The sequence below is a fragment of the Bubalus kerabau genome, chromosome X, assembly GCF_029407905.1.
Source record: "Bubalus kerabau isolate K-KA32 ecotype Philippines breed swamp buffalo chromosome X, PCC_UOA_SB_1v2, whole genome shotgun sequence".
NCBI lineage: Eukaryota > Metazoa > Chordata > Mammalia > Artiodactyla > Bovidae > Bubalus > Bubalus kerabau.
The window spans coordinates 18,362,389-18,388,167 of NC_073647.1; the positions used below are offsets into that span (position 1 = coordinate 18,362,389).

The 25,779-nt window shown below is 48.4% G+C and overlaps 1 protein-coding gene and 1 long non-coding RNA gene across 3 annotated transcripts in view; one reads left to right on the forward strand and one right to left on the reverse strand.

The window, feature by feature from the left end:
- Positions 1–2,049, reverse strand: part of LOC129639570 (fibrous sheath-interacting protein 2-like) — a 61,303-nt gene extending 59,254 nt beyond the window's left edge. Inside the window, exons 1-2 of the mRNA XM_055564708.1 lie at positions 1,791–2,049; positions 1,296–1,418 (exon numbers count right to left, since the gene is read on the reverse strand). Of these exons, the coding sequence (XP_055420683.1) occupies positions 1,296–1,418; positions 1,791–1,907 (240 nt within the window). The 5' untranslated portion in view covers positions 1,908–2,049. The remainder of the gene's footprint in view (positions 1–1,295; positions 1,419–1,790) is intronic.
- A 9,983-nt stretch (positions 2,050–12,032) lies between these two features.
- LOC129639370 (uncharacterized) lies at positions 12,033–16,112 on the forward strand. Of its 2 annotated transcripts, none has more exons than XR_008708362.1 (3): positions 12,033–12,135; positions 14,298–14,917; positions 15,863–16,112. It is a non-coding gene; the product is annotated as an uncharacterized LOC129639370 (long non-coding RNA). The 2 variants fall into 2 exon arrangements; XR_008708361.1 differs by lacking the exon at positions 12,033–12,135 and adding an exon at positions 13,207–13,466.
- Positions 16,113–25,779: the final 9,667 nt, after the last annotated feature.

A 25,779-nucleotide genomic window follows, 5' to 3' on the forward strand; every position in this document is an offset into this window, starting at 1 on the left:
GTGAAGTCGCCCAGTCATGTCCGACTTCTAGTGACCCCATGGACTGCAGCCCACCAGGCTCCTCCGTCCATGGGATTTTCCAGGCAAGAGTACTGGAGTGGGGTGCCATTGCCTTCTCCAGATCAAGGGTAGAGTTAAAAAAAAAAAAAAACAACTAAATGTGCAAAATATAGTGTTACTTCCTTGAGGAGATATTGCTAGAAGATAAAGAAGGATCCCACTAAGTTAGCGTTTAGGGTAGTTGAATATAGTACCTGATCATAATTAAATACATGTGTTTGGGGGGAATCAATATAATAAAGTGTACAGTGAATCAGTATAAGTATGGGGAAAAACTCAGGAAATAAGTAGCTAACAAGTGAATAAAAGAGTAACACAATGAAGATATGGGAAATAGAAGATAGCGGAACAAGAAACCAATGAAGAGGGCTACATTTACAAATTGAAAAGCAGTGTTATCACTTATAGTCAAATAGGCTTTGAGTATGTTTTAGGAATGTTAATTTGTGGGAAGGGGTAGAATGTATTGGTTTTGAAAAGAGAAATTATATTGCTTTCCAGCAATAAAACTTAAAAAAATAATATATATATTTGACACGTATCAGAAATACCAGGGAGCCCCCTATGCATCCTTGATGACACCCTAGAGAGGAGAATGGTAAGGAAATAAGTAAAATCAGGAAATAAGTAGAAATAATGTGATGAAAGCACACACTCAGAGAGTTCCAAACCTCCTTCAGGCTTGGCCTAAAGCTAAGGACAGGGTGGGGAGTGTTAGGCAGAGGACTTAAACAGTGCATGCAGCACTCTGAACCAGAAACAGTACTTTGGTGCTGAGTGAGAGGATGCAGATCAAGGGCAATGTAAATTCTAAGGAAAGATGAAACCGTTAGGGTTTGGGACACTGGGGAAAGGCTTCACATAGTAGCTCTTGAAAGACGGCTCAAATTGAAGGTCAGGAAGGAGAGGAGAGCATGCCAGGTTTCAGGAACCAGATGGACAAAGGCACAGAAGTAGAAATTATCATACGATGTGTGGACAGGGAGAAAACACCCAGACCCTTCAGAGCTGAGGTCTGGGTCGGAGATAAGGCTGAAGTGGGTGGCGGAGGCCTATCACGGGGCCTTCTATCATTAAAGTGAGGTTCAGACACTGAATACATCAACTCATTTTAACTTCACTTGGTGTGTGAAACTGAAGTTGACTCAAAGCAAAATAATAGCAGTGTTTCAAGTTTAATAGCAAGCAGAAAACAGTCAACAAAATCACTTATGCACCATTAAAAGTTAGTTTACCTTTTCACTTAAATTTGTAGTATAGAATACATTACTTCCTGGAATAACCGGAAGCTTGACCGAAAGAGGAAGATCCAATAGCTTAGCGGCTCCGACCTCTGGGATGGGGTCTTTGTGTGTGCCCTGTCAGATATAAGTAGAAAACTTGTTTTTTGTTTCTAGTACTATTATTTTAGTTTAGACAAATTTACTTAAACTTAAATGGGCTGATACCTCCAAATAAACCAAAGACACATACTCAGGGTTGAAAGAAAATGCACTGTTGATAACCTGAAGGCCTCCCAGTTGACACCTGTTACCAAACAAATCTCTGAGCTCCATTCAAAGCTAATTTCGGCCAGAGAGAGCTCTAGCCACTGCAGAGGCTCTGGGAGCCGGAAACCCAGCTTCAAGAACCCATCTGGCTCTGCTGAGTCCTGTCCCGTAGTCTTTAATCTGCCCGCCCTCTTCCCTTCAAAGACTCAGCCCTGGAGCAAGAAAGAGAAGGAGGATTACCGACTGGCCCCCACTCGCAGAGTCACAGAGCTCCCTGTTGGCAGTTAGGCTGCTGGCGGCCTCCTTAGAGGCGGCGGCCTGGGCAGCCTTGTAGCAGTTATTGAGGTACCGGTCCATGGACAGCCATCAGCCCCCAGGGGGCCGGGGGCTATGGTGCCACAAGCCGTCTCGGTTTCTTCTCTTCGCGCACACCTTTCCCTCTCTACGCCCGCAGCTAGTCTGGGCAACCCAGACAGTGGTCACGAGGGTAACGGCTCCTTCAGGCCACGCCCCTCACAATGCTGGGTTCCAGGCTGCCGTGCTGACGTCTTAAAAGGGCGACGCCCTTTGGCGTCAAGTGAGGGGATGGGGCGTTGTAACCACACTAGCCGCCACCTGGGGCCTCCGGCGCATGCGCAGAGCCCAAGCCGCAAGGGCCAGGTGAGATGGGGAAATGGTCCAAAAGACTTGGTGTAGGACCACCATAGTTGACATTACCTTTCAACCTGAAACCAATAGCCCCCCACTCCAGTACTCTTGCCTGCAAAATCCCATGGACGGAGGAGCCTGGTAGGCTGCAGTCCATGGGGTCGCTAAGAGTCGGACACAACTGAGCAACTTCACTTTCACTTTTCCCTTTCATGCATTGGAGGAGGAAACGGAAACCCACTCCAGTATTTTTGCCTGGAGAATCCCAGGGACGGGGCAGCCTGGTGGGCTGCCGTCTATGGGGTTGCACAGACTCGAACACGACTGAAGAGACGCAGCAGCAGCAGCTGCAGAAATGTATCAGTTTTTGTCAATGTATTGTTCTCGTTTCTTCGTCAAATCGTGTCCGACACTTTTGACCGTAGCCCACCAGGCTCCTCTGGCCGTGGGAGTTCACAGGCAGGAATTCTGGCGTGGGTTGCCATTTCCTTCTCCAGGGGATCTTCCCGACACAGGGATCGAACTCACATCTCCTGTATTGGCAGGCGGATTCTTTACCACTGAGCCACTAGGAAAGCCCTTGTCTCTGGATAGCCGCCTATAATTCTAATTCTTTCTGACCCTCAAAGAGCTATGATTCTGTTCAACACACGCCTCTGAGTAATTGTGGAGTTTGCACTAAGACTAGAAGACTGGCTTAGAAACCCAGGTTCAAGGACCCACCCCGCTCTGCTGAGTCCTCCCCCGTAGTCTTTCATCTGCCCGCCCTCCTTCCCTCCCAAGACCCAGCCCTGGAGCAGAAAGAGAAGGAGGATGACCGACCGGCCCCCACTCACAGAGTCACACAGCTCCCTGTTGGCAGTTAGGCTGCTGGCGGCCGCCTTAGAGGTGGCGGCCTGGGCAGCCTTGTAGCAGTTATTGAGGTACCGGTCCATGGACAGCCATCAGCCCCCAGGGGGCCGGGGGCTAGGGTGCCACAAGCCTTCTCGGTTTCTTCTCTTCGCGCACACCTTTCCCTCTCTACGCCCGCAGCTAGTCTGGGCAACCCAGACAGTGGTCACTAGGGTAACGGCTCCACCAGGCCACGCCCCACACAATGCTGGGTTCTAGGCTGCCCTGCTGACGACCTAAAAGGGCGCCTCCCCAAAGGGCGTTGCCCTCAACTGAGGGGATGGGGCGTTGTGACCACACTAGCCGCCACCTGGGACCTCCGGCGCATGCGCAGAGCCCAAGCCGCAAGGGCCAAGCGAGATGGGGAAATGGTCCAAAAGACTTGGTGTAGGACCACCATAGTTGACATTACCTTTCAACCTGAAACCAATAGCCCCCCACTCCAGTACTCTTGCCTGCAAAATCCCATGGACGGAGGAGCCTGGTAGGCTGCAGTCCATGGGGTCACTTAAGAGTCGGACACGACTGAGCAACTTCACTTTCACTTTTCCCTTTCATGCACTGGAGAAGGAAACGGAAACCCACTCCAGTATTTTTGCCTGGAGAATCCCAGGGACGGGGCAGCCTGGAGGGCTGCCGTCTATGGGGTCGCACAGAGTCGGACACGACTGAAGCGACTTAGCAGCAGCAGCAGCAGCAGCAGCAGCAATGTATCAGGTTTTGTCCATGTATTGTTCTCGTTTATTCGTCAAATCGTGTCCCACACTTTTGACCGTAGCCCACCAGGCTCCTCTGGCCGTGGGAGTTCCCAGGCAGGAATACTGGCGTGGGTTGCCATTTCCTTCTCCAGGGGATCTTCCCGACTCAGGGATCGAACTCACATCTCCTGCATTGGCAGGCGGATTCTTTACCACTGAGCCACTAGGAAAGCCCTTGTCTCTGGATAGCTGCCTGTAATTCTAATTCTTCCTGACCCTCAAAGAGCTATGATTCTGTTCAACACACGCCTCTGAGTAATTGTGGAGTTTGCACTAAGACCAGAGGACTGGCTTAGAAACCCAGGTTCAAGGACCCACCCCGCTCTGCTGAGTCCTCCCCCGTAGTCTTTCATCTGCCCGCCCTCCTTCCCTCCCAAGACCCAGCCCTGGAGCAAGAAAGAGAAGGAGGATGACCGACCGGCCCCCACTCACAGAGTCACACAGCTCCCTGTTGGCAGTTAGGCTGCTGGCGGCCGCCTTAGAGGCGGCGGCCTGGGCAGCCTTGTAGCAGTTATTGAGGTACCGGTCCATGGACAGCCATCAGCCCCCAGGGGGCCGGGGGCTAGGGTGCCACAAGCCTTCTCGGTTTCTTCTCTTCGCGCACACCTTTCCCTCTCTACGCCCGCAGCTAGTCTGGGCCATCCAGACAGTGGTCACTAGGGTAACGGCTCCTCCAGGCCACGCCCCACGCAATGCTGGGTTCTAGGCTGCCGTGCTGACGTCCTAAAAGGGCGCCTCCCCAAAGGGCGTCGCCCTCAAGTGAGGGGATGGGGCGTTGTGACCACACTAGCCGCCACCTGGGACCTCCTGCGCATGCGCAAGCCCCAGTCGCAAGGGCCAAGCGAGATGGGGAAATGGTCCAAAAGACTTGGTGTAGGACCACCCTAGTTGACATTGCCTTTCAAGCTGAAACCAATAGCCCCCCACTCCAGTACTCTTGCCTGCAAAATCCCATGGACGGAGGAGCCTGGTAGGCTGCAGTCCATGGGGTCGCTTAAGAGTCGGACACGACTGAGCAACTTCACTTTCACTTTTCCCTTTCATGCATTGGAGAAGGAAACGGAAACCCACTCCAGTATTTTTGCCTGGAGAATCCCAGCGACGGGGCAGCCTGGTGGGCTGCCGTCTATGGGGTCGCACAGAGTCGGACACGACTGAAGCGACTTAGCAGCAGCAGCAGCAGCAGCAGCAGCAATGTATCAGGTTTTGTCCATGTATTGTTCTCGTTTATTCGTCAAATCGTGTCCCACACTTTTGACCGTAGCCCACCAGGCTCCTCTGGCCGTGGGAGTTCCCAGGCAGGAATACTGGCGTGGGTTGCCATTTCCTTCTCCAGGGGATCTTCCCGACTCAGGGATCGAACTCACATCTCCTGCATTGGCAGGCGGATTCTTTACCACTGAGCCACTAGGAAAGCCCTTGTCTCTGGATAGCTGCCTGTAATTCTAATTCTTCCTGACCCTCAAAGAGCTATGATTCTGTTCAACACACGCCTCTGAGTAATTGTGGAGTTTGCACTAAGACCAGAGGACTGGCTTAGAAACCCAGGTTCAAGGACCCACCCCGCTCTGCTGAGTCCTCCCCCGTAGTCTTTCATCTGCCCGCCCTCCTTCCCTCCCAAGACCCAGCCCTGGAGCAAGAAAGAGAAGGAGGATGACCGACCGGCCCCCACTCACAGAGTCACACAGCTCCCTGTTGGCAGTTAGGCTGCTGGCGGCCGCCTTAGAGGTGGCGGCCTGGGCAGCCTTGTAGCAGTTATTGAGGTACCGGTCCATGGACAGCCATCAGCCCCCAGGGGGCCGGGGGCTAGGGTGCCACAAGCCTTCTCGGTTTCTTCTCTTCGCGCACACCTTTCCCTCTCTACGCCCGCAGCTAGTCTGGGCAACCCAGACAGTGGTCACTAGGGTAACGGCTCCACCAGGCCACGCCCCACACAATGCTGGGTTCTAGGCTGCCCTGCTGACGACCTAAAAGGGCGCCTCCCCAAAGGGCGTTGCCCTCAACTGAGGGGATGGGGCGTTGTGACCACACTAGCCGCCACCTGGGACCTCCGGCGCATGCGCAGAGCCCAAGCCGCAAGGGCCAAGCGAGATGGGGAAATGGTCCAAAAGACTTGGTGTAGGACCACCATAGTTGACATTACCTTTCAACCTGAAACCAATAGCCCCCCACTCCAGTACTCTTGCCTGCAAAATCCCATGGACGGAGGAGCCTGGTAGGCTGCAGTCCATGGGGTCACTTAAGAGTCGGACACGACTGAGCAACTTCACTTTCACTTTTCCCTTTCATGCACTGGAGAAGGAACGGAAACCCACTCCAGTATTTTTGCCTGGAGAATCCCAGGGACGGGGCAGCCTGGAGGGCTGCCGTCTATGGGGTCGCACAGAGTCGGACACGACTGAAGCGACTTAGCAGCAGCAGCAGCAGCAGCAGCAGCAATGTATCAGGTTTTGTCCATGTATTGTTCTCGTTTATTCGTCAAATCGTGTCCCACACTTTTGACCGTAGCCCACCAGGCTCCTCTGGCCGTGGGAGTTCCCAGGCAGGAATACTGGCGTGGGTTGCCATTTCCTTCTCCAGGGGATCTTCCCGACTCAGGGATCGAACTCACATCTCCTGCATTGGCAGGCGGATTCTTTACCACTGAGCCACTAGGAAAGCCCTTGTCTCTGGATAGCTGCCTGTAATTCTAATTCTTCCTGACCCTCAAAGAGCTATGATTCTGTTCAACACACGCCTCTGAGTAATTGTGGAGTTTGCACTAAGACCAGAGGACTGGCTTAGAAACCCAGGTTCAAGGACCCACCCCGCTCTGCTGAGTCCTCCCCCGTAGTCTTTCATCTGCCCGCCCTCCTTCCCTCCCAAGACCCAGCCCTGGAGCAAGAAAGAGAAGGAGGATGACCGACCGGCCCCCACTCACAGAGTCACACAGCTCCCTGTTGGCAGTTAGGCTGCTGGCGGCCGCCTTAGAGGCGGCGGCCTGGGCAGCCTTGTAGCAGTTATTGAGGTACCGGTCCATGGACAGCCATCTGCCCCCAGGGGGCCGGGGGCTAGGGTGCCACAAGCCGTCTCGGTTTCTTCTCTTCGCGCACACCTTTCCCTCTCTACGCCCGCAGTAAGTCTGGGCAACCCAGACAGTGGTCACTAGGGTAACGGCTCCACCAGGCCACGCCCCACACAATGCTGGGTTCTAGGCTGCCCTGCTGACGACCTAAAAGGGCGCCTCTCCAAAGGGCATCACCCTCAAGTGAGGGGATGGGGCGTTGTGACCACACTAGCCGCCACCTGGGGCCTCCGGCGCATTCGCAGAGCCCAAGCCGCAAGGGCCAGGTGAGATGGGGAAATGGTCCAAAAGACTTGGTGTAGGACCACCATAGTTGACATTACCTTTCAACCTGAAACCAATAGCCCCCCACTCCAGTACTCTTGCCTGCAAAATCCCATGGACGGAGGAGCCTGGTAGGCTGCAGTCCATGGGGTCGCTTAAGAGTCGGACACGACTGAGCAACTTCACTTTCACTTTTCCCTTTCATGCACTGGAGAAGGAACGGAAACCCACTCCAGTATTTTTGCCTGGAGAATCCCAGGGACGGGGCAGCCTGGTGGGCTGCCGTCTATGGGGTGGCACAGAGTCGGACACGACTGAAGCGACTTAGCAGCAGCAGCAGCAGCAATGTATCAGGTTTTGTCCATGTATTGTTCTCGTTTATTCGTCAAATCGTGTCCCACACTTTTGACCGTAGCCCACCAGGCTCCTCTGGCCGTGGGAGTTCCCAGGCAGGAATACTGGCGTGGGTTGCCATTTCCTTCTCCAGGGGATCTTCCCGACTCAGGGATCGAACTCACATCTCCTGCATTGGCAGGCGGATTCTTTACCACTGAGCCACTAGGAAAGCCCTTGTCTCTGGATAGCTGCCTGTAATTCTAATTCTTCCTGACCCTCAAAGAGCTATGATTCTGTTCAACACACGCCTCTGAGTAATTGTGGAGTTTGCACTAAGACCAGAGGACTGGCTTAGAAACCCAGGTTCAAGGACCCACCCCGCTCTGCTGAGTCCTCCCCCGTAGTCTTTCATCTGCCCGCCCTCCTTCCCTCCCAAGACCCAGCCCTGGAGCAAGAAAGAGAAGGAGGATGACCGACCGGCCCCCACTCACAGAGTCACACAGCTCCCTGTTGGCAGTTAGGCTGCTGGCGGCCGCCTTAGAGGCGGCGGCCTGGGCAGCCTTGTAGCAGTTATTGAGGTACCGGTCCATGGACAGCCATCAGCCCCCAGGGGGCCGGGGGCTAGGGTGCCACAAGCCTTCTCGGTTTCTTCTCTTCGCGCACACCTTTCCCTCTCTACGCCCGCAGCTAGTCTGGGCCATCCAGACAGTGGTCACTAGGGTAACGGCTCCTCCAGGCCACGCCCCACGCAATGCTGGGTTCTAGGCTGCCGTGCTGACGTCCTAAAAGGGCGCCTCCCCAAAGGGCGTCGCCCTCAAGTGAGGGGATGGGGCGTTGTGACCACACTAGCCGCCACCTGGGACCTCCTGCGCATGCGCAAGCCCCAGTCGCAAGGGCCAAGCGAGATGGGGAAATGGTCCAAAAGACTTGGTGTAGGACCACCCTAGTTGACATTGCCTTTCAAGCTGAAACCAATAGCCCCCCACTCCAGTACTCTTGCCTGCAAAATCCCATGGACGGAGGAGCCTGGTAGGCTGCAGTCCATGGGGTCGCTTAAGAGTCGGACACGACTGAGCAACTTCACTTTCACTTTTCCCTTTCATGCATTGGAGAAGGAAACGGAAACCCACTCCAGTATTTTTGCCTGGAGAATCCCAGCGACGGGGCAGCCTGGTGGGCTGCCGTCTATGGGGTCGCACAGAGTCGGACACGACTGAAGCGACTTAGCAGCAGCAGCAGCAGCAGCAGCAGCAATGTATCAGGTTTTGTCCATGTATTGTTCTCGTTTATTCGTCAAATCGTGTCCCACACTTTTGACCGTAGCCCACCAGGCTCCTCTGGCCGTGGGAGTTCCCAGGCAGGAATACTGGCGTGGGTTGCCATTTCCTTCTCCAGGGGATCTTCCCGACTCAGGGATCGAACTCACATCTCCTGCATTGGCAGGCGGATTCTTTACCACTGAGCCACTAGGAAAGCCCTTGTCTCTGGATAGCTGCCTGTAATTCTAATTCTTCCTGACCCTCAAAGAGCTATGATTCTGTTCAACACACGCCTCTGAGTAATTGTGGAGTTTGCACTAAGACCAGAGGACTGGCTTAGAAACCCAGGTTCAAGGACCCACCCCGCTCTGCTGAGTCCTCCCCCGTAGTCTTTCATCTGCCCGCCCTCCTTCCCTCCCAAGACCCAGCCCTGGAGCAAGAAAGAGAAGGAGGATGACCGACCGGCCCCCACTCACAGAGTCACACAGCTCCCTGTTGGCAGTTAGGCTGCTGGCGGCCGCCTTAGAGGTGGCGGCCTGGGCAGCCTTGTAGCAGTTATTGAGGTACCGGTCCATGGACAGCCATCAGCCCCCAGGGGGCCGGGGGCTAGGGTGCCACAAGCCTTCTCGGTTTCTTCTCTTCGCGCACACCTTTCCCTCTCTACGCCCGCAGCTAGTCTGGGCAACCCAGACAGTGGTCACTAGGGTAACGGCTCCACCAGGCCACGCCCCACACAATGCTGGGTTCTAGGCTGCCCTGCTGACGACCTAAAAGGGCGCCTCCCCAAAGGGCGTTGCCCTCAACTGAGGGGATGGGGCGTTGTGACCACACTAGCCGCCACCTGGGACCTCCGGCGCATGCGCAGAGCCCAAGCCGCAAGGGCCAAGCGAGATGGGGAAATGGTCCAAAAGACTTGGTGTAGGACCACCATAGTTGACATTACCTTTCAACCTGAAACCAATAGCCCCCCACTCCAGTACTCTTGCCTGCAAAATCCCATGGACGGAGGAGCCTGGTAGGCTGCAGTCCATGGGGTCACTTAAGAGTCGGACACGACTGAGCAACTTCACTTTCACTTTTCCCTTTCATGCACTGGAGAAGGAACGGAAACCCACTCCAGTATTTTTGCCTGGAGAATCCCAGGGACGGGGCAGCCTGGAGGGCTGCCGTCTATGGGGTCGCACAGAGTCGGACACGACTGAAGCGACTTAGCAGCAGCAGCAGCAGCAGCAGCAGCAATGTATCAGGTTTTGTCCATGTATTGTTCTCGTTTATTCGTCAAATCGTGTCCCACACTTTTGACCGTAGCCCACCAGGCTCCTCTGGCCGTGGGAGTTCCCAGGCAGGAATACTGGCGTGGGTTGCCATTTCCTTCTCCAGGGGATCTTCCCGACTCAGGGATCGAACTCACATCTCCTGCATTGGCAGGCGGATTCTTTACCACTGAGCCACTAGGAAAGCCCTTGTCTCTGGATAGCTGCCTGTAATTCTAATTCTTCCTGACCCTCAAAGAGCTATGATTCTGTTCAACACACGCCTCTGAGTAATTGTGGAGTTTGCACTAAGACCAGAGGACTGGCTTAGAAACCCAGGTTCAAGGACCCACCCCGCTCTGCTGAGTCCTCCCCCGTAGTCTTTCATCTGCCCGCCCTCCTTCCCTCCCAAGACCCAGCCCTGGAGCAAGAAAGAGAAGGAGGATGACCGACCGGCCCCCACTCACAGAGTCACACAGCTCCCTGTTGGCAGTTAGGCTGCTGGCGGCCGCCTTAGAGGCGGCGGCCTGGGCAGCCTTGTAGCAGTTATTGAGGTACCGGTCCATGGACAGCCATCTGCCCCCAGGGGGCCGGGGGCTAGGGTGCCACAAGCCGTCTCGGTTTCTTCTCTTCGCGCACACCTTTCCCTCTCTACGCCCGCAGTAAGTCTGGGCAACCCAGACAGTGGTCACTAGGGTAACGGCTCCACCAGGCCACGCCCCACACAATGCTGGGTTCTAGGCTGCCCTGCTGACGACCTAAAAGGGCGCCTCTCCAAAGGGCATCACCCTCAAGTGAGGGGATGGGGCGTTGTGACCACACTAGCCGCCACCTGGGGCCTCCGGCGCATTCGCAGAGCCCAAGCCGCAAGGGCCAGGTGAGATGGGGAAATGGTCCAAAAGACTTGGTGTAGGACCACCATAGTTGACATTACCTTTCAACCTGAAACCAATAGCCCCCCACTCCAGTACTCTTGCCTGCAAAATCCCATGGACGGAGGAGCCTGGTAGGCTGCAGTCCATGGGGTCGCTTAAGAGTCGGACACGACTGAGCAACTTCACTTTCACTTTTCCCTTTCATGCACTGGAGAAGGAACGGAAACCCACTCCAGTATTTTTGCCTGGAGAATCCCAGGGACGGGGCAGCCTGGTGGGCTGCCGTCTATGGGGTGGCACAGAGTCGGACACGACTGAAGCGACTTAGCAGCAGCAGCAGCAGCAATGTATCAGGTTTTGTCCATGTATTGTTCTCGTTTATTCGTCAAATCGTGTCCCACACTTTTGACCGTAGCCCACCAGGCTCCTCTGGCCGTGGGAGTTCCCAGGCAGGAATACTGGCGTGGGTTGCCATTTCCTTCTCCAGGGGATCTTCCCGACTCAGGGATCGAACTCACATCTCCTGCATTGGCAGGCGGATTCTTTACCACTGAGCCACTAGGAAAGCCCTTGTCTCTGGATAGCTGCCTGTAATTCTAATTCTTCCTGACCCTCAAAGAGCTATGATTCTGTTCAACACACGCCTCTGAGTAATTGTGGAGTTTGCACTAAGACCAGAGGACTGGCTTAGAAACCCAGGTTCAAGGACCCACCCCGCTCTGCTGAGTCCTCCCCCGTAGTCTTTCATCTGCCCGCCCTCCTTCCCTCCCAAGACCCAGCCCTGGAGCAAGAAAGAGAAGGAGGATGACCGACCGGCCCCCACTCACAGAGTCACACAGCTCCCTGTTGGCAGTTAGGCTGCTGGCGGCCGCCTTAGAGGCGGCGGCCTGGGCAGCCTTGTAGCAGTTATTGAGGTACCGGTCCATGGACAGCCATCAGCCCCCAGGGGGCCGGGGGCTAGGGTGCCACAAGCCTTCTCGGTTTCTTCTCTTCGCGCACACCTTTCCCTCTCTACGCCCGCAGCTAGTCTGGGCAACCCAGACAGTGGTCACTAGGGTAACGGCTCCTCCAGGCCACGCCCCACGCAATGCTGGGTTCTAGGCTGCCGTGCTGACGTCCTAAAAGGGCGCCTCCCCAAAGGGCGTCGCCCTCAAGTGAGGGGATGGGGCGTTGTGACCACACTAGCCGCCACCTGGGGCCTCCTGCGCATGCGCAGAGCCCAAGCCGCAAGGGCCAGGTGAGATGGGGAAATGGTCCAAAAGACTTGGTGTAGGACCACCATAGTTGACATTACCTTTCAACCTGAAACCAATAGCCCCCACTCCAGTACTCTTGCCTGCAAAATCCCATGGACGGAGGAGCCTGGTAGGCTGCAGTCCATGGGGTCGCTTAAGAGTCGGACACGACTGAGCAACTTCACTTTCACTTTTCCCTTTCATGCATTGGAGAAGGAAACGGAAACCCACTCCAGTATTTTTGCCTGGAGAATCCCAGGGATGGGGCAGCCTGGAGGGCTGCCGTCTATGGGGTCGCACAGAGTCGGACACGACGGAAGCGACTTAGCAGCAGCAGCAGCAGCAGCCATGTATCAGGTTATGTCAATGTATTGTTCTTGTTTATTCGTCAAATCGTGTCCGACACTTTTGACCGTAGCCCACCAGGCTCCTCTGGCCGTGGGAGTTCCCAGGCAGGAATACTGGCGTGGGTTGCCATTTCCTTCTCCAGGGGATCTTCCCGACTCAGGGATCGAACTCACATCTCCTGCATTGGCAGGCGGATTCTTTACCACTGAGCCACTAGGAAAGCCCTTGTCTCTGGATAGCTGCCTGTAATTCTAATTCTTCCTGACCCTCAAAGAGCTATGATTCTGTTCAACACATGCCTCTGAGTAATTGTGGAGTTTGCACTAAGACCAGAAGATTGGCTTAATACATCTGCCCACTTTATAGATCCCGGGACCGACCACTTCCGCTAGGCATATCCTTTCCCTAGTCTGATTTAAAACATACTGGTTTTTCCAGGACTCAATGCTTTCTTTCCTGTTTTGGGCTCTTCATCTCTGTATGCTCCTTGTCCTCCCTTTCTCGGTCTTCTATTTCTTTCTATCTTATGGTTTCTACCTTATCAGCGCTTCCCAGGTGGAGCTTGTGGTAAAGAACCCACCTGCCAATACAGGATACATACCCCATGTGGCGGTAGTGATATAGAACCCACCTGCCAATACAGGATATATACTGCAGGTGCCGCTAGAGGTAAGGAACCCGCCTGCCAATATAGGAGACAGAAGGCATGGGTTGAATCCTGGGTGGGGAAGATGCCCTGGAGGAGGGAGTGGCAACCCATTCCAGTATTCTTGCCTGGAAAATCCCATGGACAGAGGAGTCTGGCAGGCTACAGTCCATGTGGTCGCAAAGAGTCAGACAGGACTGACGCGACGTAGCTCGTAGGCACCTTACATTAGATTATCCAACATTTATTGAGTGCCTGCTCTGCCAGACACTGTGCTGGGTGCTGAGGATACAACAGTGAGTAGAGCATAGTTCTTGCTGCCCAGGAACTCACTAGATGGTAAATATATTAATAGCTGAGACTGCACTTGGTTTGTCGGGAATCTGTACTTTTGTCTCCATGTTCTTTCATGAATCTTTTCATTGTGCTAAAATGCATAATATAAAATTTACCATCTTAACCATTTTTAAGTGTACAGTTGCTCAGTCATGTCCGACTCTTTGCGACCCCATGAATCGCAGCACGCCAGGCCTCCCTGTCCATCACCAACTCCCGGAGTTCACTCAGACTCACGTCCATCGAGTCAGTGATGCCATCCAGCCATCTCATCCTCTGTCGTCCCCTTCTCCTCCTGCCCCCAATCCCTCCCAGCATCAGAGTCTTTGCCAACGAGTCAACTCTTCGCATGAGGTGGCCAAAGTCCTGGAGTTTCAGCTTTAGCATCATTCCTTCCAAAGAAATCCCAGGGCTGATCTCCTTCAGAATGGACTGGTTGGATCTCCTTGCAGTCCAAGGGACTCTCAAGAGTCTTCTCCAACACCACACTTCAAAAGCATCAATTCTTCGGCACTCAGCTTTCTTCACAGTCCAACTCTCATATCCATACATGACCACTGGAAAAACCATATCCTTGACTAGACAGACCCTTGTTGGCAAAGTAATGTCTCTGCTTTTCAATATGCTATCTAGGTTGGTCACAACTTTTCTTCCAAGGAGTAAGTGTCTTTTAATTTCATGGCTGCAGTCAATGTTACATATATTCAAATTGTTATGTAACAGATCTCCAGAATTTTTTCATTTTGCAAAACTGAGTCTGTACCCATTAAACAATTCTCCTTTCTTCCCTTGTCCCAGTTCCTGGTGAACTACCATTTTGCTTTCTGTTTCTAGGAATTGGACTGTTACAGATACCTTCAGATACCAGCTGAAACACCTGATGGGAAGAGCTGACTCATTTGAAAAGACCCTGATGATGGGAAAGATTGAAGGCAGGAGGAGAAGGGGACGACAGAAGTTGAGATGGTTGAATGGCATCACCAACTCGATGGACATGAGTTTGAGCAAGCTCTGGGAGTTGATGATGGACAGGGAAGCCTGGTGTGCTGCAGTCCATGGGGTCACAAAAAGTCAGACAGGACAGAGGGACTGAACTGGACTGAAGAAGTGGAAGCAACCTAAATGTTCACTAATGGTTGAATGGATAAAGAAAATGTGATAGAGACAGATACATTTAACACACTATTATTCACCCTTTAAAAGGGAAGAAATCATACCACATGCTTCTACACGTATGAACTTTGAAGTTATTTTGCTAATTGAAATAAGCCAATCACAAAAGATTCCTTGATTTCACTTATATCAAGGAATATAATTAATATTCATGAGTGAGTGATATATAAGAACAGACTCTTATATTCAATTCCTTGAATTCCATCACCTCCACTAGCTTTGTTTGTAGTGAAGCTTCGTAAGGCCCACTTGACTTTGGACTCCATGATGTCTGGCTCTAGGTGAGTGATCACACCATTGTGGTTATCTGGGTCATGAAGATCATTTTTGTACAGTTCTTCTGTGTATTCTTGCCACCTCTTCTTAATATCTTCTGCTTCTGTTAGGTCCATACCATTTCTGTCCTTTATTGTGTCCATCTTTGCATGAAATGTTCCCTTGGTATCTGTAATTTTCTTGAAGAGATCTCTAGTCTTTCCCAGTCTACTGTTTTCCTCTATTTCTTTTTGCATTGATCACTTAGAAAGGCTTTCTTTTCTCTCCTTGCTATTTGTTGGAACTCTGCCTTCAGATGGGTATATCTTTCCTTTTCTCCTTTGCCTTTTGCTTCTCTTCTTTTCTCAGCTATTTGTAAGGCCTCCTCAGACAACCTATTGTGAATAGTACTCCTATGAACATGGATGTGCAAATGTCTCTTTGAGACCCTATTTCAAAAATTTTTGGATATATATACCTAGAAGTGGAATTGCTGGATCATATGGTGATTGTATTTTAAATTTCTTGAGGATCTTTACTGTTTTCCATGGGGGTTATTCTATTTTACCATCCCCCCAACAGTACACAAGAGTTTCAATTTCTCCACTTTGTTGCCAACACTTGTTATTTCCTTCCTTCCTTCCTTTTTCTCTTTATTCCCTCTTTCCCTCCCTCCTTTTCTCTCTTTCTCTCTTTCCTTCTTATACTAGCTCTCCTAATGGATGTGGGGTGCTATCTTATTGTACTTTTGATTTGCATTTCTCTGATGATTAGTGATGTTAAGCATCTTTTCAAGTGCCTTTTGGCCACTTCTTGGCTCCATGGTTTTGGTCTACTTCTTTGTTATTTCTTGATCATTTAGTAACAATATCTACCATTTATTGAGAATTTATTAATTTTAGATTCTTTGCTAAACCTTGCCTCCTTTAATCCTCACAACAACCTTGTCTATGTTTACTCTGTCTCTGTAGATGAAGACATTTTTTCTCAATGACTCTGGGTAATATGTGATGGAGCTGAGATTTGAATCCAAGTTGCTGCTGCTGCTGCTGCTAAGTCGCTTCAGTCGTGTCCGACTCTGTGCAACCCCATAGACGGCAGCCCACCAGGCTCCCCCGTCCCTGGGATTCTCCAGGCAAGTATACTGGAGTGGGTTGCCATTTCCTTCTCCAATGCATGAAAGTGAAAAGTGAAAGTGAAGTCGCTCAGTCGTGCCCGACTCCTAGCGACCCCATGGACGGCAGCCCACCAGGCCCCTCCATCCATGGGATTTTGCAGGCAAGAGTACTGGAGTGGGGTGCCATTGCCTTCTCTGTGAATCCAAGTTAAATGAGCCCAAAAGCTATACTCTTAATCGGTACATTGTATGTGTTCTTGTTTTATTTTCACATATATGACTACAACTCCTGCATTTAAAACTCTAGCCTGGTTATATACACTACTGCCAGCCAAACATCTCTATATGGATGTCTGACAAACAACTAAAACGGACATACTCAAAACTCAACTCAGCCTCCCCTCACTAAAACAGAACTAAAAAAAAGGCCTTATTATTCTTCCTATATTTCCTGCCTCAGTGACTGGTACCAGTAGTACTGAAGCCAGACCCCAGAAAATGCTCCTAGATGCCTCCCTTTCCTCCACGACCTTGACATTCAATCCATCCTTAAGCCCTAGTGTATTCACCTCCTAAATGTTTCCCATATTTTCCCTCTCCTTGCCACTTCTTCCACCATGGCTCCAATTAGGCCACTTGTCACTTCTTGACCACACCATTAGCACAACCTCTGCATATCTCCCACCTCTCACCTCTCTAATCCATCTTTTGTTCTGCCACTAAAATTATCTTTCTAAATTGCTAACTGATCGTGTCTCTCCCTTACTTAAAACCCCTAATGATCCTAAAGAAGAAAGAATGAAAACAAAGCATAAAACATTTTTGTGCCTTGGTCCCTGTCTACCTCTACAAGACCCTATTGCAATAGCACCTCTCAAACCTGACCTTACAGAAATATAGAACAGCACACAACCAGCCGGTTTGTGACTCTGTGCCTCTGCCTTGCATGACTGTGCCCTGTCTTTGCCTGGCTAATTCTGGGGTCTCAACTGGAATGACCTGTATAATTGGGCTCTCACTCTGAGTTTTTTAATCCTCTAGGAGCTAAGGCTATGCTGCTTCACATGGTGGTCTTAGGTTCCCCAGCAGTAAGAAAGGGTAAACCCCAAAATGCAACTAGTTTCAAGATTTTGCTTTCATCATCTTGGCCAAAGCATGTCACACAGTCAAGCCCGTAGTCAATATAGCAGAGGGTTAACCACTGTTGGTGATTAATATGACAATATAGCACTGTCCTCTCTCTGGTACCTGTGATTTGTGTTCTTCCTATGTGCAAAATATACTTATCTCTCCTAAGACCTCAAATATTTCATCCAATTATAGCCTCAGCTCAATGTCCAGAATTATGTCTACAGTCACACCCAGAGGTAGCTTCTCGTAAAACAGTTTGCATTCGTTATCTACTGCCACATAACAAGTTACCCCTATACTTAGTGGCTTAAAACAATGCAAAATAATTTATTACCTTCTTGGCTTCTCTTTCAGACAGGGCATCAGAGGGTATAGTTTGTTCCATGATGTCTGGGGCTTCACTTGGAAGACCCTTTCAGTGAAGGCTGCTGCTGCTGCTGCTAAGTCGCTTCCGTCGTGTCCGACTCTGTGCGACCCCATAGATGGCAGCCCACAAGGCCCCGCCGTCCCTGGGATTCTCCAGGCAAGAACACTGGAGTGGGTTGCCATTTCCTCCTCCAATGCATGAAAGTGAAAAGTGAAAGTGAAGTCGCTCAGTCGTGTCTGACTCTTAGCGACCCCATGGACTGCAGCCTATCAGGCTCCTCCATCCATGGGATTTTCCAGGCAAGAGTACTGGAGTGGGGTGCCATTGCCTTCTCCATCAGTGAAGGCTGGCGTCATCTTAAGGCTCTGTTTACTCAAGTGTGTGGCTTGTAGCTGTTGGCTAGTAGCCTGTCTGTGGTTGTCAGCTAGAACAGCCACACTAATCTCTTCATATTGACTGGGCTTCCTCACAACACAGCACTGCATTTCCAAGGCAAGGCGAGAGAGAGTGTGAGAGCAAGAGCATGTGAGAGAGGGTGCCAGGCAAAAGCTGTTACCTTTACGGCATCACTTTCACCACATTTTATTTGGCTGAGGCAGTTACAAAAGTCCACCAAAACTCAAAGGCAAGGAACATGGATGCCAGCATCTTGAAGAGACCTGTCAATGTCACATTGTGAGAACAGCATATAGGATAATCTATATATTAATGTGCCCATATTTGGAAAAACGCAATCTGCCACACAAGTTATCTGTACCGCCCTCCAACCACATTGGTGTTATGGGGACAAGATAACTACAGTAAACACCCCCACTTGAAAAGAGAGGTACAAAGGAGTCATTGATCCATAGCAACCATAGAACCACCTGGATATGTGCTGCCAGGTCCCCCTTTTCTTGGAGCAGAGAAATCCTTGGCTCAATCCTCATTCTATTCCCTGGGAGTGGCTTCCTAGTTTACTGTTATTCATAGTTCTTATTTTCATCCTCTGGGCTCTTTACATGACCCCATGGGTCATACTTTTATTTAAAAAAAAAAAGGCCTATGTTAGCAGCTTAGTGGCTTTCTCAGTCTGCTCCCTCCCTACGCACAGAAAGTTGGGGGCCCAGTTGGAATTTGCAAATGGAGCAATCTCAAACCCTCTTAGATCTATTTGAAGGGGTTTTGCTAGTTCAGTTCTCTTAAAAATGTGGGTTCAGCATGTGAGTCAGTTCTAGTGAGGTCGTGAACCTAGAGCCTGTTATACAGAATGAAGTAAGTCAGAAGGGGGAAAACAAATATTGTATATTAACACATATGTATGGAATCTAGGAAAATGATACTGATGAACCTATTTGCAGGGCAGGAATAGAGATGCAGACATAGAGAACAGACTTGTGGGCACAGAGGGGGAAGAAGAGGGTGGGATGAATTGAGACAGTAGAATGGAAACATATACATTGAAAGTGAAAGTGAAGTTGCTCAGTCATGTCCGATTCTTTGGGACCCCATGGACCCCATGGTCCAACTCTTTGGGACCCTTGCCAGGCTCCTCTGTCCATGGATTTCTCCAGGCCAGAGTACTGGAGTGGGTAGTGGTTCCCTTCTCCAGGGGATCTTTCCAACTCAGGGACTGAACCCGTGTCTCCTGCTTTGCAGCCAGATTCATTACCAGGGAAACCAGGTATCTGAGCTACCAGGGAAACCCTAACATATACATTACCATGTGAGCACATGCACACACATACTTTTTTAATTATTATATTGTAGTATATTTGTACAGAACTTATAGTGACTTTTAAAATTTATTTTTAATTGGATAATTGCCTTGCAATGTTGTATTAGTTTCTGCCGTACAACAACATGAATCAGCCATGAGTATACATATGTTCCCTCCCTCTTACCCGTCCCCCCATCCCACCCCTGTAGGTTGTCACAGAACACTGGGCTGAGCTCCCTGTGTTATATAGCAACTTCAGTTGGGGGCGCAGTAAGAGGAAGGGAACATATAGAACATTTATAGATTCAAAGGAATAAAGTATGGGGTTCATATGAATCTGAGTCCGTAGAATGCAAGTTATACCCACAACATTTTTTGAGATGGGCTTCTTTCTACTTTGGATAGCATGTTAAGGGCTGGGGACAATGCCTTTTTTCTTTTTAAATTGAAGTGTAGTTGATTTGCAGTGTTTCATTAGTTTCTGGTGTACAGCGTAGTGATTCAATATGTTTACAGATTATACTCCATTTAAAATTATTATAAAATATTGGCTATATCCCCTGTGCTGCACAATATATTCTTGTAGATTATTTTATGCATAATACTTTATACCTCTGTATTGCCCCTCTTCTCTTCCCTCTCCCCACTGGTAACCACTAGTTTGTTATCTATATTTGTAAGTCTGTTTCTGTTTTGTTATATTAGTAATTTGTTTTATTTTTTAGATTCTACGTATAAGTGATAACATATGTATTTGTCTTTCTGTATTTGACTTAAGATTCAGTGAGAATAATACCCTCTGGGTCCATCCATGCTGTTGCAAAAGGAAAAAATCTCATTCTATTTTTATGACTAATATTCCATTGCATCTTCTTTATCTGTTCATCTGTTGAATGGGCACTTAGATTGCTTCCATATAAGTGCTGCTATGAGCACTGAAGTGCATGCATCTTACTGAACTAGTATTTTTTATTTATTTATTTTTGGCTCTGCTGGGTTGCTACTCAAGCTTTTCTCTAGTTGTAGGGGATGTGGGGGTTACTCTCTAGTTGTGATGTGCAGGCTTCTCATTGTGGTGGCTTTTCTTGTTGTGGAGCATAGGCTCTAGGGTGTGTGGGCTATAGTAGTTGTGTTATGAGGGCTCAGTAGTTGTGGCTCCCGGGCTCTCGAGCACAGGCTCAATAGCTGTGGTGCAGGGGCTTAGTTGCCCCACAGCATGTGGGATCTTCCTGGATCAGGGATTGAACTCTTGTCTCCCGATTGAATATCAGATTCTTTATCACTGAGCCACCAGGGAAGCCCTGAAATAGTGTTTTTTATTTCACTGGATATGTATCCATGAGTGGAACTGCTGGATCACATGGTATTTCTATATTCAGGTTTTTTAAGAACCTCCATACTGTTTTCCACAGTAACTCCACCAATTTACATTCCTACCAACAATGTACTAGGGTTCCCTTTTCTCCACATCCTAGTTAACATTGGTCATCTGTAGTCTTTTTTGATGATAACTATTCTGACAGGTGTGAGGTGATATCTCATTGTGCTTTTGATTTGCATTTCTCTGATGATTAGCTGTGTTGAGCATCTTTTCATTTGCCTGTTGGCCATCTGAATGTCTTCTTTGGAAAAAGTCTATGCAGTTCTGCCCATTTTTAAATTGGATTTTTTTTAATGTTGATTTGATGTTGATGTTGATTTTGATGTATGAGCTGTTTATATATTTTGGATAGTAACCCCTTAACAGTCATATCGTTTGTAAGTATTTTCTCACATTCAGTATATTATCTTTCCATTTTGTTGATGGTTTCCTTTACTGCATAAAGCTTTTAAGTTTAATTAGGCCCCAATTGTTTATTTTTGCTTTTGTTTCTTTTCTCTTAGGAGACAGATCCAAAAAACATACAGGTATGATTTATGTCAGTGTTCTGCCTATATACAATGCCTTTTTTTCTATTTGAAAAGGTTTCTTAAGCACCAACTTATATCTTTCTGGGGTCTTCACAAAGGATATTATGTTACACTCTTAATCTTTGCTGGCTTGGAAAACTAGAAATGCGAAAGTTTTATTTTCTGACCCAGAAAATCCTGGCTCTTCTATATTTCCTCTAAAATTCCATTTGCAAATGCTGCTCAGCTCACCTCTCTCTTTGTGTACATTATCACATGTGGCTAAATATTAAATGGCACTATCAGCATTCTGCTTGACTGGACCTTCTCCTTAGGTAGATACACAAGTTCATTAGGTACATATTTTCCATCTTCCATTTACTGCAGATGACAGTTTTGCCAGTTGTTTTGTACCTATATGACATGAGATGTCATTTTTCAACCTTCTATTACAGTTTCCTCACTACTCTCAGAGATTCTACTTTGTTTACCCATTTCCCAACCTTTACTAACACTTTCCTAGCTGTTTTTCTAGCCTCTCCCCACAACTCAGTCCCAAAGTTAATACACCTGTTTTAGCTTTTTCCTTTCTTCTTCTTCTTTTCTTTTTTGCAAAAGCACATTATTTTTAAGTACCAATTTCAGTGGTCTAAGATGGCTCTACTCGTGTATCTGGGGCCTTGGCTCTGAAGGTTGAAATAGCTGGACTGTCTTGGCCCTTCTCTCCACATGCCCTCATATTCTCTCTCAGGATTCAGTCAGGGGAGTGGCAGGGCCACTATATGTATTATGAAATAACATTGGACCTTACACAACTTTCAAAGAGTTGGAGAGAAAGAAGATCTGAGAAACTGTCACTAAGCATCTATGCTGAAGTGCTGGCTAGAGTGGACAAATAGGAGATATAGGACAATTAGGACAAATAGGCACTTCTCAGGGCCATCTGAGAAGCTAAGCATGTTTAGTCAGTGAAGTGAAACAGTGAAGGGGGAATTAGTGGAGACAGGAAAGCTGGGGCCTCATTATTGCTCTTTTTTTGGCTTCACAGCTAAAAATATGTTGGGGGTCCTGGTTAACAAACAAAAACCTGGTGGAACCTAAAAATAAATCAAGATGGAATCCTAAAATCATGTGCAGGTAGCCCACAGAAAGGCAAAAAAAAAAAAAAAAGAGAAAGAAATGAAGTAACAAGAAATAGAGCCTTAAAATACATGAAGCAGAAACTGATAAGATAGGAGGAAAGCAATAGATAGATTATTCCCTGGTGGCTCAGTGGTAAAGAATATGCTTTCCAATGCAAGAGTTGCAGGTTCAATCCCTGGGTCAGGAAGATCCCCTGGAGAAGGAAATGGCAACTCACTCCAGTATTTTTGCCTGGGCAATCCCATGGACAGAGGATCCTGGCAGGTTATACAGTCCATGGCAAAATAGTCAGACACGACTGAGCAACTAAACAACAACAACAACGTGGAAATAGCTCAACACTCCTGTCTCAGTAACTGATAATCAAATAGACAGAAAACCAGTAAAGGACCTAGGAGACCTGAACTGAACTGTCAACAAGCACATCCCAAGTGACATTTATACCACACTTCACCCAACAACCCCAAACACACATTCTTTTCAAGCACCAAGACAGACAGAACATACTCTGGACCATAAAACAAGTCTTAAGTTCAAAAGCATTTAAATGATGAAAGTATAGTCTTTGATAATGTTTTTGGTTAAATTGTATTCTCCCAAGACATATATTGTAATCATACCTTAGAATGTGACAGAATTTGGAAATAGGATCATTGCAGATGTAATTAGTTAAGATGAGATCATCCTGGAGTGCCGGGAGCCGGCGAGAGACATTCCACTCGTGACAAAGGTCATGAGGAAGGGGGCTCGGCATACGCAAAGGCGGGATCGAGCCTTGGGAGTGTCCCCGGATATTCTCGAGCATCTACCCCCCAAAAACCAGAGTCTGCCTACTTTATTGCTTTGTGCTCTCACCTCTGACTTTACTGGGGGCTGTCCCCCACCACCATCTCACTCTCTCTGTCAAAGAGTTAACTTACAGCTCCAATTAATAAAGTTCCTGGGCAATTAGGAGTGTTTAAATCCAAACCCCTCAGATGGCTCTCTAACTCGCCTGACAAGTTTACCCGGACACCTACAGCTATGCATACGATTGTTTATAGTCTCCCAGCCTCCAGAGGCACGGGAAGCTTAAGATATTCAAATAGCTTAGAGCCTCTCAGAGAATTAGAAGCTGTCAGAATAAAACTAGTAAAAGATTTCATTGATGAGTCAATGTTTGTTGCCAAGTTTTCACATCCCTTGAATTGTATCCTTGAATGTGCATTAATTAATATAGTTGGTATGCAGAAAAAATAAGTAGTGGCCTTGGTGTTAGTAACTTTAGACCCTTAAGGTAGTAAATTCTTTCCTTTGTAAACCCATTACACATCCACCCTATAGGAACGTAATCTTATCTTCGGAAGATGGCGCCAAACCTTAGAATAATTACTCTTAGAGAAAATAAGTCTTTGTTGATAAGTCCTTGTCAAGAGTCATAAAATGTTAATAGGCCTCTGGCCAGAAGATGATGTAAATCACCTAAACCATTTGTATACGATAAATCTGCAGGAAAGAAACCCTGGTTTTTGATAAGCATCAAAGACTGCTGATTTTGCATCCCCTATTGTCCTCTATGTGTAACTTAGGGTATAAAAGCCCCTGTTGAAAATAAAGCTATGGGCCTTGCTCACCAACGCTTGGTCTCCCCATGTCATCCTTCCCTTTAACTTCCAGCTGAGTGTCCATCTGGAGCGTGGATATCCTCTGCGACCATTTATTTGCCTGGGCTTCTAAGACCCACTCGAGAAGGTGTCTAAGGTGGGGCACCTTCCGCTATTCGAGAGGGCGCCTGCGGCCTCCGTGGTCAGAGCTAACCTGGTGTCACGGGTTATATTGATTTTCCGCGTAAACCAAGCCACTCAGCTTCTTTTCTCCACTGAATTTTCCTACTGAGCTATCCTCATTCTATTCCTCTTTATTATCTCTAATTAACATTTGAATAGGTCGCCTAGCCGTCTCTCCTTCGAATACCCTGGATCAGCCGGGGCTGGACCCCGGCACTGGAGTCCGGTGCCCTTAATCAAATATGGCTGGTGTCCCTCTAAGGAGACACATGAAGGTAGAATGCCATGTGACAACAGAGGCTGAGACTGAAGTGCTGCAGCTGCAAACCAAGGAATACCAAGGATTACCAGCAATCACCGGGAGCTAGGAGGAAGAAAGGAAGCATTTTCCCCTATAAGTTTTACAAGGAGCATGGCCCTGCTGGCACCTTGATTTCAGGCTTCAAGCCTCCAGAACTGTGATATGATAAATTTCTGTTGTTTTAAACCACCCAGTTTTTGGTACATTGTTATGGCAGCCCTGGGGACCTAATGCAAACCATAATAGAAATAAGCTAGGAATCAATAACAGAGATGAAGATTTCCACTTCTGGAAAGGTGGAACAGGTATACTTTTCCCTATTCTTCCCACTAAGTGTAGTTAAAAACCATGTACATTGCATATAAAAAAAAAAACACAGGAAGAATGATCTTCTCTGAAATAGAAGAGAAAGACCTGCTGGAGACCTTAAAACCTGAGATGAATTTCCTGGGTTTCTCTTCATATGTCCCAGACTGAAGACTGGAGAAACTAACAACCCAGAAAAGCCAATGAGTACAAACAGTCTCAAGAAAATCCTGCTCTCTTCAGCCAAAGACCAGGAAGGGGACAGCCTAGAGACAGAAAACTTTTAGACAACTGTGTAACATGCGAACACTGCAGACAAAAGCTCTGGTTCCATCCCTACCCACGGCAGATAAGGCTGAGTAGAACACCTTGCAACCCCACCTTAACAGACTGTAATATGGTGTCCCAGCTGTTGCTGCTGGGGTAATGTCAGAGAAGCTGACTCAGGAGCTGGGACTGTTAGACTCACTGGGCAGTAACAATCTCCTTTCCCTCTACCTCTTAACCTCTCTACATCCACACAGAAAGTGTAGACTTCCACCACCACTTAGCAGTAACGAGGTACCTTTACTATTTTCTGCTAGAGTGGTGGCAAGGTAGCCTAGTGGACATTAGAACACCCCCCTCCACCCAACCCTGATACGAATGAGGCAGCACCCCCTCCCCCATTCCCTTGCTAGAGCAGTGTCAGGGGAGGCCTCCTAAAGCAAAATTTATAAACAAGATCCAGGCCTTATAATACTTAAAATATCCAGGTTTAAACAGCAAGTTTCTCATCATCCTGAGAACCAGTAAAATCACAATTTGAATATGACGCCAACAGTCAGATGAATCAGATGTCAGAATTATCTGACAAGGATTTTAAAGCATTCATTAAAAAATGCTTCAATAAGCAATTACATACTTTCTTGAAATAAAAAATAAAATCTCAGCAAAGAAATAGAAGCTTAAAAAAGGACTAAGTGGAAATTATAGTACTGACTGAAAAATGTGATAACAGGAAATTAAAAAAACCCCACTCATTGGATGGGCTCAATAGCAGAGTGAAAAAGACAAAGGATAAACTCAAAGTTTAGACAAAGTTTAAAGAGAGATCAATAGAATTCACTCAATCTGAACCATAGAGAGAAAAAAAGTTAGAAGAAGACTTAGAACTTCAGAAAGGAAA